This window comes from Zootoca vivipara, chromosome 2 (genome assembly GCF_963506605.1).
Source record: "Zootoca vivipara chromosome 2, rZooViv1.1, whole genome shotgun sequence".
Taxonomy (NCBI): domain Eukaryota; kingdom Metazoa; phylum Chordata; class Lepidosauria; order Squamata; family Lacertidae; genus Zootoca; species Zootoca vivipara.
The window spans coordinates 93,269,375-93,284,347 of NC_083277.1; the positions used below are offsets into that span (position 1 = coordinate 93,269,375).

The 14,973-nt window shown below is 47.6% G+C and overlaps 1 protein-coding gene across 3 annotated transcripts in view; it reads left to right on the forward strand.

Annotated features, from left to right (window-relative positions):
* Nucleotides 1-12,909, forward strand: part of XYLT2 (xylosyltransferase 2) — a 33,452-nt gene extending 20,543 nt beyond the window's left edge. For 2 of the 3 annotated variants that reach the window (XM_035104387.2, XM_035104388.2), the window contains exons 5-11: nt 792-872; nt 3,291-3,507; nt 3,630-3,806; nt 6,036-6,298; nt 7,561-7,756; nt 8,737-9,070; nt 12,208-12,909. In XM_035104387.2, coding sequence (XP_034960278.2) covers nt 792-872; nt 3,291-3,507; nt 3,630-3,806; nt 6,036-6,298; nt 7,561-7,756; nt 8,737-9,070; nt 12,208-12,530 — 1,591 coding nt within the window. In that variant the 3' untranslated portion in view covers nt 12,531-12,909. The remainder of the gene's footprint in view (nt 1-791; nt 873-3,290; nt 3,508-3,629; nt 3,807-6,035; nt 6,299-7,560; nt 7,757-8,736; nt 9,071-12,207) is intronic. The other variant, XM_035104389.2, reaches the window with a different exon arrangement.
* Nucleotides 12,910-14,973: the final 2,064 nt, after the last annotated feature.

Here is a 14,973-nt window from a genome sequence, read left to right on the forward strand (position 1 = left end):
CAACTTCTACAACAAACTTGCGGGAAAGTGATCCCCTTTACAACTCTCTTTATGATGGGGGAGAGGGAGAGTCCACTAGTCTTTTAACAATTCTGAATGTTATTTCCCCTATACTTGGTTTAGGCAATGGCTGACCACAAATAATAACTCGGTTTTTTACTTTTGCATTGGGCCATGTTGGAGTTTCTGCACTTCAAAGAATACTTTGAGAGCTTAAAAGCTGCCACTTTTTAAAAATCAATTATCAAAGAGCCTGACAAGACTCAAACTGCCTTTATCCTTTACTCTTAATCATTGCACCACTGAAGTGTGTGGGCTTCACCAGTTAGTTCTTTCCTCTTTTGCACAGGCAGATTCATATTACTAGACAAAGGCTTTCCAAAATACACTGGATGGCTTCATCACTAAAACATAAGCATTGCATTCTCTGTTCCTGCAGAAGCTGCGTCGTATTTCCTGCCCTGCTGTTCTCTTTTGAAAATTCATGTACATCATAGAATTATAGAGTTGAAAGGGATCCCAAGGGGGGTGGGATGAGTGCAGGGCTTTCTCCACGAGGGAAACTTGGAAAAAGCAGGGATTCCGATAATGTGGGGAGAAGCTGAACCTATGCTGTTGCGTGCAGGCTCTCTTCAGACCTTCAGATGGATACAGATAGGTTGGGGCAGCGCTTGTCTCCATGATTTCCCCTCCCCACTTCATCATACCGTAATTGACTTACCTGAAAATCCCTCCACTGAACCCCCGCTTTGTTTGTTTTAATTCCTCCTTTGAATTGCTGCCACCTGCAGGACCAACGAGGAGCTGGTGACGTTCCTGTCGAAACACCGAGACAAGAATTTCCTGAAGTCTCATGGCCGAGATAATGCCAGGTAATTACCTCGATGGAGAGACAGCATGGGGAGGAGGAGGTTAAAAATGAACCATGAGCAGGGTAGAGGTGGTGGTGAGAATGAGGGTTTGCCCAAAGGTCTGATAAAGTTAAAGGAATCTATATTGGGCCTTCTGCTGGAACAAAAACAGTGTGTTCACCATGTTCCCGATCGCTGTCCTCCCACTGCTCCTATCACAACTCTAGTTGCAACCTAAAACAATGGAAATCCATTGCAGTGCAAAGGTTGTAGATGAGATGTTTCTGCTGCAAGTGAATGATCTGAAAACTACTCTGCTGTCAGTTTCATTTGCTGCTGCCTGACTGCTGCCTAAGAGGCTCCTCCTATAACTTGAAGGGAAAGTGTTGGCAGAATCATGGTAGCTGTGGAAGCCTCTTTTCAGAACTGGAGTGACTGTCCTGCAACTTTCCAGCTGTTGAACTCCAGCTCCCATCAGCCCCAGACAGCATTATTATTATTGTTATTCGTTTAATTTCTATAAAGTCATACCTTGGGTTACAGCTGCTTCAGGTTGCGTCTTTTCAGGTTGTGCTCCGCGCCGAAACCGGAAGTACCGGAACGGGTTAAATCACACTTTGTGCATGCTCAGAAGCACCAAATTGCGACGTGCGCAGACGCGGGTTGTGAACTCTGCGGGTTACTAGCGTGCCTCCCGCACGTATCACGTTCGCAACCCGAGCGTCCACTGTACTGCTATATATTTTTTAAAGAAAATGCCTCAAAGTGGCTTGCAACACATTAAAACAGTAAATAAAACAATCCAGAAAAAACATTGCTGAAGAAAGTCAAATACAGTCGTTCCTCGGAAGTTGAACAGAATCCATTCCGGAAGTCCGTTCGACTTCCAAAACGTTCAGAAACCAAAGCGTGTTTTCGGATTGGCTACATGAAGCTCCTGCAGCCAACTGGAAGCTGTGGAAGCCCCATCGGACGTTCGGCTTCCAAAAATAGTTTGCAAACCGGAACACTCACTTCCGGGTTTGCGGCATTCGGGTGCCAAAATGTTCAAGAACTAAGCTGTTCGAAAACCAAGGTACGACTGTATAAAGTATACATTCCAAGCAATGTATATTAACAGGAAACTAAATTACTGTCGTAAAAGATTTCAAAATAAAACATTGCAAAGAGTGTCAACTACAGAATGCACATTTAATGCAGCAAAGTAACCCAAAAATATTACCTTAAACATTTCAAAAGAAAACACTACTAAAAGAAGTCAAATAATAAAATGTGCATTTAAAACAGCATAATTGAGAATGGAATAAAATATAAGCACAGGACATATCTGCTGCACTTGCTGCCAATCCTGCCAATGATGGTTCATGGTGGATGGCAGCTGTGGAAGCTCAGGCTCGATGGCTTGCATTTGCACTAAGAGGTAGCCCAGAGCTTGAGCAACGGTCAAGGGAGGCTGGAGTTGTAGTCCCAGTAACCAGATTCTCCACCAATGAACTAGTACAGTGGTTTTCAACCAATGTGCCGTGGCACCCTGGGGTGCCTTGAAAGGTGGTCAGGGGTGCCACAGGCAACCCCGGCTTCTGTCCCTCATTCATTCTGTCCCTTTCTCTGATGCCCTCTCACGTCTCTGCCTCCCAAAGGCTAGCATAGCTGTTTGTTGCAGCAGCCCTGGCTACAAGCTCTCCAAGCGAATGGTGACCAGATGTCAAAGAGAAAAACAACTACCAGATTTTTAGAGGGCATCTGAAGGCAGCCCTGTTTAGGGAAGCTTTTAATGTTTAATAAATTATTGTATTTTAATATTTCTGTTGGAAGCCACCCAGAGTGGCTGGGGAAACCCAGCCAGATGGGCGGGATATAAATAAATTATTATTATTATTATTACTATTATTATTACTATTATTATTATTATATTTATTTATTATGGTGCCTCTGGGGCTGGCCATGGGGTGCTTCCCAGACCCCTGTGGGCAGTGTGAGGAGGCACCTCTCTTTGGGGCAGGGGGGGCAGCTCAGAGACCAGGGGCGGCTGCCCAGAGGACTCCCAAGGAGAGGGGAGAAGAGAAGAACACTCCACAAGGGAGGGTGTTCGAAAAAGGGTGAGGGCTGCTGGTTCTGCAGGCAAGGGGTTACGTAACTGGGCTCCTGAGCCCCACAGGGGTCAAGGGAGCTGTGAATCCCAAAACCTCTGATATAGTAGATGACCAGAGCCAGGCTGATGTCTCTCCAGAAACTCAAAGTGGCTGCTAACTTGGTGAAAAGCAATGCTAGTGATGAATTAAGCAAAGCAAATGTAATTATGCAGAATGTTTGGAGTTTCCTGGCTGTGCAACCCAGAGTTAAGAATATAGCATTCTCTAGAACCCTTCTTGCTCTGATCTTAATGCAGAAAACTCCACGTTGCTTTCTAGTGAATCTGAGGCATTCATCCCTGCACAGGTTCATCAAGAAGCAAGGCCTAGACAGACTTTTCCACGAATGCGACTCTCACATGTGGCGGCTGGGCGAACGGCAGATCCCAGAGGGCATCGTGGTGGACGGTGGCTCGGATTGGTTTGCCCTCACTCGAAGCTTTGTGGAATACGTGGTCTATACCAGTGACCGGCTGGTCTCCCAGCTACGGCAGTTCTACACCTACACACTTCTCCCAGCAGAGGTGCGTTGGCTGGCATCTCCGATTGTGTTCCTCCCCAGTTAGTTTGGTGTTGGGGTTGCCATGTTGCTCACTGTGGTTCTTCTTCCTCCTTCCTTCCCTCCTTTCTCTCTCTCTGTTTACAGTCCTTCTTCCACACTGTCCTGGAGAACAGCCATGCCTGTGAGACCCTTGTAGACAACAACCTCCGGGTGACAAACTGGAACCGCAAGCTGGGCTGCAAATGCCAGTATAAACACATAGTGGACTGGTGCGGCTGCTCCCCGAATGACTTCAAGCCACAGGACTTCCTGAGGCTACAGGTGCCCCAAGCGTTCCCCTTCTCTCTTCCTCCCTCTCTCTCTTTCTCTCTCCCATGGTTAGGTTTCACTCCTGCTCTCGAGTTGATTTGTCTCCCCTATTCCTCTTCTGCAGTAATCAAGGTTAACTCAGCTTCTCTCCCATCCATGGGCTTCCTTGTACTGGTAGCTCTGAATTAGTACAGTGGTACCTCTACTTACGAATGAAGCTCCGTCCGCCATCTTGGATGCAGTTTAGATAGGATTTTTTCTACTTACGAATTTTTAGATAGGGTTGCTTCGACTTACGAATTTTTTCTCCCAATGCATTCCTATGGGATAATACTTACATTTTTTTTCAACTTACGAATGTGCGTTCGGAACGCATTAAATTCGTAAGTAGAGGTACCACTGTACTTCTAAAGTGGTGCTACTTCCTGGCACTGTTTTATCAGGTGCTGTAGAGAACACAACTCTCATCTAGAGTGCTTCAATATGACTTTTTAGTTCCTAAAATTCGTTCTGACTCTGCAGATAAAATATAATGGATAAAATTCTACAGGATCTGTTGCTAATGTGTGAAAACAATCCAAGATGCAAGGAACCTAAGGTATGCTCCTCCAGATGATGGAGACCTCAGCCGCTATCCTGACACCCGGGCATCTTCACTTGGTCACCTGGGGTGCGGGTGGCGCTGTAGTCTAAACCACACAGCCTAGGGCTTGCCGATCAGAAGGTCGGTGGTTCGAATCCCTGCAACGGGGTGAGCTCCCGTTGTTCGGGCCCAGCTCCTGCCAACCTAGCAGTTCGAAAGCACGTCAAAGTGCAAGTAGATAAATAGGTACCGCTACAGCGGGAAGGTAAATGGCGTTTCCATGCGCTGTTCTGGCTCGCCAGAAGCAGCTTTGTAATGCTGGCTACATGACCTGGAAGCTGGACGCCGGCTCCCTCGGCCTATAGAGCGAGATGAGCGCCGCAACCCCAGAGTCGGTTACGACTGGACCTAATAGTCAGGGGTCCCTTTACCTTTACCTAATTTTGAATGCTGTACACAAGCCCCACCCCTTTTTGCCTCTGGCCCTGCCTACCATTGGAATGCAGTCTCTGGAGCCAAGACTGACAATGAGTGGTGAAGGGAGCATCTAATTGCGATGGGAAGGTGAAACTTTGGGTGGCTTGGGGCTAAATTGTGGAGGGTTGCTGCAAGCACAGGGAGCGGCATGGCAGATGGGCATTTAGAGAGAGAGGGGGTGGGGAAGGAGTGACAGAAAGTGAGCTTGAGGGGAATGAAGGGCATGTGTGGGCAAGGTGGAGAGCTTTCATGCTGAGGACTTGAACCTTGTAATTGGCATGAAGTATGAGAGGAAGCTAGTGCAGGGGCACAAAGAGAAGGGTGGCACAGAATTTAAATGAGAGAGTGGATTACACAAGTTTAGAGGCCTTGACCAGCATCCAACATCAGAGGCAGAATTAATCTCTGATGACCTTACCGTAACATGATGCTCCTGTTGAGTGTCTCAAAAACTGACCCTGCAAGTTTGGCTCCCTTCTAATGGGTCTCTTCAGAGCCTACAAGAGAAACGGATACAGCAACAACTTGAATAAGCAAAGTGAAAGGTGAGGTCGTGGGGTTAACAATGGCTTCAGAGTTGTGCCTCCTGGCTAAAAATGTTATTTTTGAAGTCAGTTTCTATAGCTGTTTTACAAGGACTGCTTTCTAGTAGGACCCTGGCACCTGTGGTCTTTGCGGTTAGCAGGTTCAAGCGGGTTAGGACCTCGTGAGTGCACCTTACCTAAATCTCTGAAGGCTCAGATCCAGATGCAGTCTTGGGTTGTGCAGCGACAGCGGCACGTTGAGAACTGACTCCCCACCCCCTCTTTAAAAGGACTTCTTCCACTCTTAAGCATTTTGCCCAATCACCCCCTCTTAAAAAAAGAAGACTGGATTCTACAACCAGGCAGGGTTCCTAGAAACCCAAATCGTAACAGCGATGGGGTACAGATATATGCATTTTGAATTCATCACCACCTTTCACACGGAATCTGTGTGTGGGTCAAGTAAAGGAGATTTATTCAGTTAGATTTCCTCCGCCTCTCTCCCTCTCCCTCTCTCTCTCTCCCTCTCTCCCCCCAATGTCCTCTCCTGGTAGTCTTATTTCTAGCATGTTTCTTTTCTGCGTGTTGCAGATCTGAGCCTGAATCATGTTGTAAAACACACACCCTCCTCCTCCCAACGTCTGTGTGTCTTTTCAGCAAATCTCCAGACCCACCTTCTTTGCCAGGAAGTTCGAATCCACTATCAACCAGGAGGTGCTGGAGATCTTGGACTCTCATCTCTACGGTAACTACCCACCTAACACACCAGCCCTCAAGGCCTATTGGGAGAGTGTCTATGACCGTGTGGATGGGCTGAGTGGGCTCAGCGACGTCACCCTGACTGTGTACACCTCCTTCTCCAGGCTGGGGCTGCGGAAAGTGACATCTGCGGAGGCACAGAAAGAGGAGAAGCTTTGCAGGTAATTCGGGTCGATCGACTGATGCTAATAGTAGGGAGTTACATTCTGTGGCGAGTTAGGGGAGCTTTTGTCTGCAGATTCCTGGGCCACCTTCTTCTTGACTTCACTTGACTCTTCTCCCACAGCAGCGTGTGGCACTCTGTACCTTTGGAGATGGGCTAAACATCAACGGCAGTATGCCTCTGAAGGCCAGTTGTTGGGAATTGCAAGTGGCTAGAGCCACTGTGACTACAGGTTGCTGGACTAGATAGCAGGAGCAAGCGGGAAACCCGAAGGTTCAAGCCCTGGTATCTCCTTTCAAAAGGTGTTCAGGGTAGTACAGTATTGTCAGTTTGCATTTCTTAGTACAGAACGTATTGATCTGATGTGCAGAGATATTTCCTATTCTGCTTAATTCAAGAGGGTTCTGGAAGCTTCTCTGTGTGAAAGAAGCAAGCAGAAGGGTCCTGGTGTTTGGGTTATACCTTCTGAGAAGCTGAGTACAGCTGGCTTAAACTGGTTCTCTTATCTCTTCTGCCAAAGTCATGCTGACTATAATAGGAGGCCAGAAGGAGCCTGACTTCCACCCTTCTTCTCTTTCTATCTCTTTTCCTTCTGTTGTGGTGTTCTGTGTGCTTAGTGTTAAGGTTTAGACTTGTTATAAGTTACTGTAAGTTTAATTTAAGTCTGCTGCAACTGGATTTCTTCTGGACAGTGCCAATCCTGAATGTATTGGCTCATTTGCCTTCAGTAGCAGTAAAGCGCTGCTGGATGAAATATAATTGTCTCTGGTCTATTTTTATGGGAATCCTGCAACGTGTTTTAAGTTTTACTCTGCTAACTATACATTGAAATCTACTCTGGATCAATATTGAGTAGAATTCCGTGACAAGTATGACTGGAGAAGGGCAATGAAAATAGACGGTACTGAGTTAGACAGATCATATGTTTGATATGGCAGTGGGTGTCCATGGAAAGAAGAGGCACAAGGGGCCAGGTAAGGTCTCATCAGCTGACGTCCTGCAGGAAAATGGAATCAGGCTGATAGATCTCCTGGATTAAAAGGTCTAGGACTAGAGCCTGTGTCTTCCAACTCTGAAAAGTTACTATGACTGTTTTGAGAGCCAGGGGAGCAGACTGGTTAAGAAACAGAACTACAGATTGGGAAGTGTGTACCAAATGGGGAAGCAGTGTGGTCCAAATTAGGCCTGCAGGCTTGGAGGTCCGCCACTTTACCTCGAAATGCAAATGTTAACTTGCTCTCCTTTGCTTTCTCTCTCTAGGTTTGAGCCACAGGGCTTCCCGTCCAGTGTGCACCTGTACTTCTACGATGACCATTTCCAGGGCTACTTGGTGACTCAGGAAGTACAAAACCCTGCGACGCAGCAGGTGGAGTCTCTGGAAATGTGGGTGATGCCCCGAGGGACTCTCAAGCTAGCAGGCCGCAGCAGGCAGACCAACCGTCTGCAGAACCTTGAGGTAGGATTCATGCTTCCTGCTTCCTGTTGGTGGTCCTTCCTGGCTCAAAACTGTCAACTTGAAGATTGGGAGATACAAAAAAGGAAGTTAGTTTCTGTCTCGGGAACATTCCAGCCTTAAAAAAGAAGGGTAGGCCGAGACCATGGGTGAGTTGATTCTGCTGAGTAAGCACTGTAGCCTCAGGGTTTGCAGCTGCTTCAGGTCTTTCATTACAGGGGAAGTCCTTTCTTCGAAACGTAGCAGCCTTGTCCGGTAATTTCCCAACAGTCAACTTCCATTGGATGCCCCTGAGTTCTAGCATTATGAGAGAGGGAGGAAAAACTTTCCTCTGTCTGCTTTCTCTACACCCTGTATAATTTTATACACCTTTAATATATACAGAGGTTCAATTGCAGCAGTCGAACTTCTAAAAAGACATAGATAGGAAAGGCGGCTTAATCTAATCAACACAAGAGGTGACAATAAGATGGGTTGCCCCTCCCATCCTCCAGGTCCCTCCCTCATCTTCCTTCCTCACAGGAAGCAACAGTCAAGTCTCGCTAATTTCTTCTGTGAGTGTCTTTCTGTTGCAGTTGTGCCAATGGATAAAAGTGGCATGCAGGAAATGCTTTGAAAAAATTAATGTTCTACACCCACACCCACACACCTTTTCTTAAAACAACAACAACAACAACAACAACAGACAGACAGACACAAATATTGTAAGCTTTCCTCAAAGGGAAGTTCTTGCACCCCTTTGATTGTTTTGGTTGCTCATTTTTGGAAAATATTCCAGTGTCTTTTGGTCTGTTGTAAACTTCTACTAAACTTCTTATTACAACCATTGTTGGCCCAAGCCCTCGCTTTGGGGCAGGTTCTAAGTGTTATATCTGGCTGTTGGAGAGTCTACCATAGCATGATGAAAAACAAGTTTATTAATTATCCCATAGTGTGTGTGTGTTCTTTCCCATTCTGAGTGTTCCCCTCCTTCCCTCCTGCAGGTAGGTACCGAGTGGGACCCAAAAGAGAGGATCTTCCGCAATTTTGGCGGCTTGATTGGACCTTTTGACGAGCCGGTGGCCATGCAGAAATGGGCCCGGGGTCCCAACCTCACAGCCACCGTCGTTTGGATTGACCCCACCTATGTCATTGCCACCTCCTACGACATTGCGGTGGACGCAGAGGCAGAATTCACGCAGTACAAGCCGCCCCTCAACCGGCCTCTTCGCCCAGGTGTGTGGACCATCCAACTCCTCCAGTTCTGGGAGCCCCTGGGTGAGAGCCAGTTCCTGGTTGTCCCACAGACCTTCAACCGCAAGCAGCCTCTCAGGAAAGGTGAGGGGGGGGGAGCTAAGGGGGAGGGATGGAACTGTTGCTTTGCAGTTCCCAAACGAAGCATACACTCAACAGGGAGCTCCAGATCGTGCTAGCTTTGTGCTGAGTGTCCCTGTGTGATACTCCTGTTTCTAAATCCACGCTTGTCTCATTCACGCATTGCATTTGTGGCGGTGCACAAAAAAACATAATATGCAAGTAGGCCGTCAGAAGTCGGTTTTGACTTCACAGTCCTTTTCTTCGGGCCCACCTGCAGTTGCGCTCTCCGTGCCCTGTTGAGATGGTTCTCAAGCAGATTTCTCACATTTATACTTGTATTTTTAAATCTCTGCGGCACGGGGTAATGTGCAGTGCACAAACCTGAACCTGGTCAAAGGGTTCTGCAGTGCAGTCCTAAAGCACATTTATTTGAAAGTCCTTTGAGGAAACTTACTCCCAAGTAAGCATGCAGGGGATTGCAGCCCTAGAATTTCAGTGAAGGGGTGACACATGACAGTGGCAAGAACAGCCAGGGGTACCTCCCACCACCCAAAAGTCATGGCGTGTGGTACCCCTGAGCGTGCACAGAGTTTAGTTTTAGGGGAACGTTAGTAGAGCCTGTGCTGGCTGCCTCCATTTCCTGTAGGATGGACAGCTTGGCCCCCTAAAACCCAATGAACTGAGGTGGTGGCCCAGACATGAGGTATACAGTGTAAAGAAAATTAGAATATCGTCAAAAAGTGCATTTATTTTGGTAATGCAACTTAAAAGGTGAAACCAACATATGAGATAGATGCATGACATGCAAAGCAAGATATGTCAAGCCTTTATTTGTTGTAATTGTAATTATTTGTCGTTAGGCAGATCAATTATAAATGGAGCGTAATTAATGAAATGTAATAGCGATGTTTATTTTTGTTTATTTTTGTATTATTGTGGAATTTCCAAAAGAAAGCATTTGCAAAAATTAAAAGAAAAATAAAAAATAATAAGTTGCATTACTGAAATAAATGCACTTTCCGACGATAGTATAATTTTCCAAGTTTCACCTGTATTTTAACAGCTTATGTACACTCTGGCTCCTCTCTCGTCCTTTTATTTTTGCTGCATGCACCTCAGTGGAATTACTTGCACAGCCTGAGCCTACCCATGCTGCATGCTTCTTTTTGAGTGAGCTTGCACAAGGTTTTATTGAAAAGTGTGTATGTGGAACAAAGGGAGAAGGAAGTCAGGGCCTTCTTTTGTATTTTAGGCAAGCAACTCAGCGCCCCGGGATTTCAGGAAATCAACTCCTGTTATCTACCACAATTGCTGACTAGGGGGTGGGGGAGGGAGTAAACAATTTGGGGGAAAGGAAGAGGCCATCATGCTGAGGTGAGTAGCAAAAACGTGGGAGGCTGGTGGAAGGGTAGAGTAGCAGGCACTGGAAGAAGGGAATTGTTGAAGCAAAAGGAGGGGAGAACCCGTGGATCCCTTTGAGCTCCTTGTCAAGAGGGGAAAGGAAGGCCCTTGAGTCAGGAGAGTGAGCAGTTAGATTGTGTGCAAGTGGCAGTGGCTCTAGAGGCATGGAAACATCCACACAAAACTTGGCTCAGCTGGAGGTGAGCCCTTCCTTCTCTCTCCACCAGCAGAGGGGGACTAGACAGGCAAGCTGGTTCTCTCACCACCTGACTGCTGGTGTGAGGTACCAGGCAAAGTGTAGGGCAGCTGCCGCCCAAGACACAGTGTGGCCCTGCCCACGGTGGTAGGCAGATGACCTGCTGTTTCCGCAACAAGTAGGCAGGCCAGCTTCCCGCAAGAAGTGATGGCGCTGCACCACTTCTGTCTACAGCTCCAAGGCAGCTTTGGTTGCTTCTGCCTCGTCACCGGCTTTGCCACCAGCCTTGCTGCTTTACCGTTCTTCCTGACTCCTTCCTGGCCAATTAGAAGATAGAAAGAAGGTGAAGCAGTTCAGTGGAGGCAAATGAGGGAGGGGCAATGCAACTTAATGCTGGTTTTCTTTCCTTGCTTTTCCTGGCCTTGGTGGCCTGCCCCACCCAGAGACAGGCTATATCATGCCAAGGGGTCAGAAGACAAGCCCCTCAGTGCCATAATCCAGTTCGGTTAGGGAGAAAGCAGTCAGCAGTCTGCCAGCTAAGGCAAGCAGCACAGTTTGCTTTTCCTCATTAAGGAGCCGGCAAGAGCAGTAACCGAACATTAGTGATGGCTTGTGCTGTGGTTCACTGGGTGGCTGCCAAGTTGTGGGGAGAGGCCTCCCCAACTTTACCTTTCATTTCCAGGAGGTAGCCAGGGGCGGCAGGCTCCCCACAGAGAGCACCATGCAGGTACCTAGCTGCTAAATGGGTGGCCCTTCTAGTTGCCGATGGCATGAGGGCTAAGCATCCGTTTTGCACCTGTGAGCAATGACCACCTCCCTCTGGCTGCTCCCACCTAAGGTCACGCTGTGAGCACCTGCAGCACTGCCTAGCTACCTGCCTCACTGCCCACCAGTATTGAGGATGTGGAATGGATCTGAAATATGGCAGGCTCCCTTTTTTATTGACTTTCTGCTGGCTTCTGAAGAGGCTCCAGTTTAGCATTACCTTGATCTCTTGATCCAAGACTCCTGTTTTTAAGCACTGTGCTGTTTCAACGGGATCGTCCTATTGTTGTGTTTTAATTTTGAGTGTTTGTAGTTTATTAACCGTGCAATTGTTTTTAAACTAGGAAACTGCTCAGAAACCTATTTGGGCGTTAGCACTGTATGTAAATCAATGCAGTAATAGTAATCAATAAGACCAGGTGGTATCCAGGGCTATTCCTAGTTTTGGGGGAGGGGATCAACTGAAGTTAATGGATGTGACTAACTTGGTTCATTAGTTTCAGTGTGCATCTACTCCTGAGTAGGACCAGCACTGGATTCCCCAAAAAATAAATTAAAAAAATGATAATAAATTAATGTATTTTTATGAGCCTAGAGCAGGTATGGGGAACCTTTGGCCCTTCAGATGTTGCTTGACTAAAAGTCCCATCATCGTTGGCCGTTGGTCATGCTGGTTCCCCACACCTGGCCTAGAGAAAAGGTTAGCCAAAGCCGCCTTCGTTGGAGGGGTTTGCAGCGCACTTGGGCCTGCGTGCGCCCCCAGCTAACTGCCTTTCCCTCTTGTGTTCCATCCCAGATGATGGCAAGTGGCTTCACGCTGGTCCTCCTCGAAATGAATACATGGAGCAGAATTTCCAGGGCCTGGCTGGGATCTTGAGCCTCCCCCGCTTGGATGAAACAGGAAGAGCCTCCCACCGGCACACACAACTCATTGGCAAGGGTCTCGAGAACTGGACGGACAGCAGCATCGGCAGCTTCTGGTCGGTGGCTGCCCTCTGCGTGGCGAGCCCCTCCAGCTGCTCCACCCTGGAGCTCTGTAGCAAAACCTCCTGGAGCTCGCTCTCGCCGGACCCCAAGTCAGAACTGGGAGCCATCAAGCCCGACGGGCGGCTGAGGTAGCAGGGGCCGCCGGCAGCACATTGCTGGGATCAAGGAAGCATCCCCTCGTGGCAGGGTGTGGGGTTGGGCACACAGGCCCCCTCCTCTCCGCAGGGCAAACGCTTGAGACTTCATCATCCTGTGAAAATGTACCATCCTCACGTGAACAGGATCTTCTCCAGCAGAGCAGGAAACTCTTATTGGCTGTCGGCAGCGCAAAGGTGGTGTGAAGGCCCACCTGTTCTCAGGATTGGCTGGAGAGACGATGAAGCGGATAGGGGAGGGGCTACATGTATTTACATTGGAAGCTCTCTCTAGTCTGGCAGGTGAGCTCTCAGCTTCCTGGCTGCAGCGCACCTGAGCCGGTGTGCCCTCCTCATCTATGGGTGATGCTCTGCAAGTTCAGGACTCTTTGTTCCCAAATGGTTGCTGGCAGAGGATTCTGGGAAATGGCCAGATGGGGGTAGATGGGGGAATGCAGGGAACCAGGCCATCACTTTAACCGGGTCTGTGTCCTCTGAGCAGCTGTGCCTGGCTTGGCAGACCTGTTTCTCATCTCCCAAACCCATCCTTTTAGTTCTTATTTTTTTACAAATGTGTTATGTATATATGAGACGAAAGTGCAATAGCGACGACGGTCATCCTGCCCCTCTGCCTCTAGAGGTGGGGTGGGGAGCATTTCAGTGTTCCCATTGTCTCCTCCTTACACTGTAACATGATTTTGTCCTCCTTGCTGATTCTGGTAGGGGTGGAGAAGAGGGTGAAACACTTGCTTCCCTCCTAGCAGTGCTGGGAGCTTAGATCTTGCTGCTGACGTTGGAGAGAGCTTCTCTCTTTTTATTATTTTTATTTTGCAGCTCAGAGCTGCCTACCCTCCTGGTTGGAAGCAAGGAAGGGATTTGGCCCCTCTGGCAGCTGTGCCAAGGCTCCCCCTTAATGGAGCCGCCCACTGTGCCAAACCTCCACCACCTGCCAGTACCCCTTGTACAGTGCCTCATTCTCAAGCCTCGCCATCTACCTTCCCTATTCCCCTTCTCCCTTTGGCTTGAAATCTGGCTATGTTTTGTGTCTTGGTGGCACATTGCAGAGCTAGCTAAATGGCCCTACCTGTCCCATCCAACGGGCCTTATTAAGCCAGGTTGTCTTGACATCTGATGCAAGGCAGGAAAACCCTTCATTTGTTTTCCGAATGAATTTTCTTGTCTCTGGATATTTAGTACCACTGCCAGAATGGATAGCCAACTCTGAGCTACTTCCTCCCCACAGTGTGTCAACTGTTTAATGTGGATTCCCCCCCCCTTTCATTTTTTTTAACATTGTCAAATCGGGCAGCATCGTTTGTGACCTTACACACACACACACACACACACACTACACCTACTTTGAATGGATAATTTAGCCCTCTGAAGCTGTATACTGCCCAGCCAAAAGCAGTGTTCCCATGAACAGGGAGTGATCTTAATTCTGTACTGAATGTTGTCCGATGTCCAATCTTATTTCTTATCCTGATCAGATCTTTCAACAGTATCCCAGTTCCTGAGTAAACCACCCCCAGTTGAACTGGGGACACCAGTGTCTGGGACCCCTTAATGGTTGCTGTTGAAATAGAAGTGTTAAGACAAAATAGTCTGCTTTGGGGAGTATCTCTCTCTCTCTCACACACACACACCGTCTCTCTCTTCTGTTTTGTTTTAAGTGTGCCATATCAGAAAGAACACACAGACGACTTGACATGATGAGGAGCTGTTGATGCTGCCTCTGGAAAACCTCTTTAGGAGGTGGTCGAAACAGACTTGAGGTTCAGAGTTTTGATATAGTCTCAGTAAGATGTTTGGAAAGTTCTGATCTCAGGGGTTATTTGGTCTGAGCCTTTCAAGGCAGTTAGTTCCCTGCATTTCTTCAAAACGTTCTGCTTCTTTCTTTTTTTAATCTTTGATTGGAAGTGCAGATCACAAATGACCTCTGTTGTTGGGTTGTTTTTTGTTTTTTAAAAAAGTTCTTTGATTTCAAGAGCTGTGCTGGTGCTAAAAAGAATCTTTGAAAATGGAAGATTTTGTGAGTGGGGTTTGCCAGACCCATAGCGCACTGATTCTTCTTTGGCCTGAGCTCCTAGTAGGGCTCGTTGCCCACCCCTACCCCCAGGGCACAACCCTCTCTGTTTCCAGCGATACAGTGTGATGCAGAGGAGGTCGTACCTTTGTCTGGAAAAGGGACTCAAAAAGTGTGTTGTGCGTTCTGAGCCAAGGGGGCGAACTAGGCAGGGCTTGAATTGAAACTTGTTCCAAAGAATGAGTGCTGAAAGTTTTGTGTTGGAAGCATTATGTTAAAAGTTGTCTTAAATATGCAACACAAATATATCTATATCTCTACGGTGTGAAGAGTGTGAATTCTTGCAGCTGGCTGCCTTTTGTTTCGTTTCAAACTGGACGGATTGATTAATAGAATTTATACCCCCATCACTCAT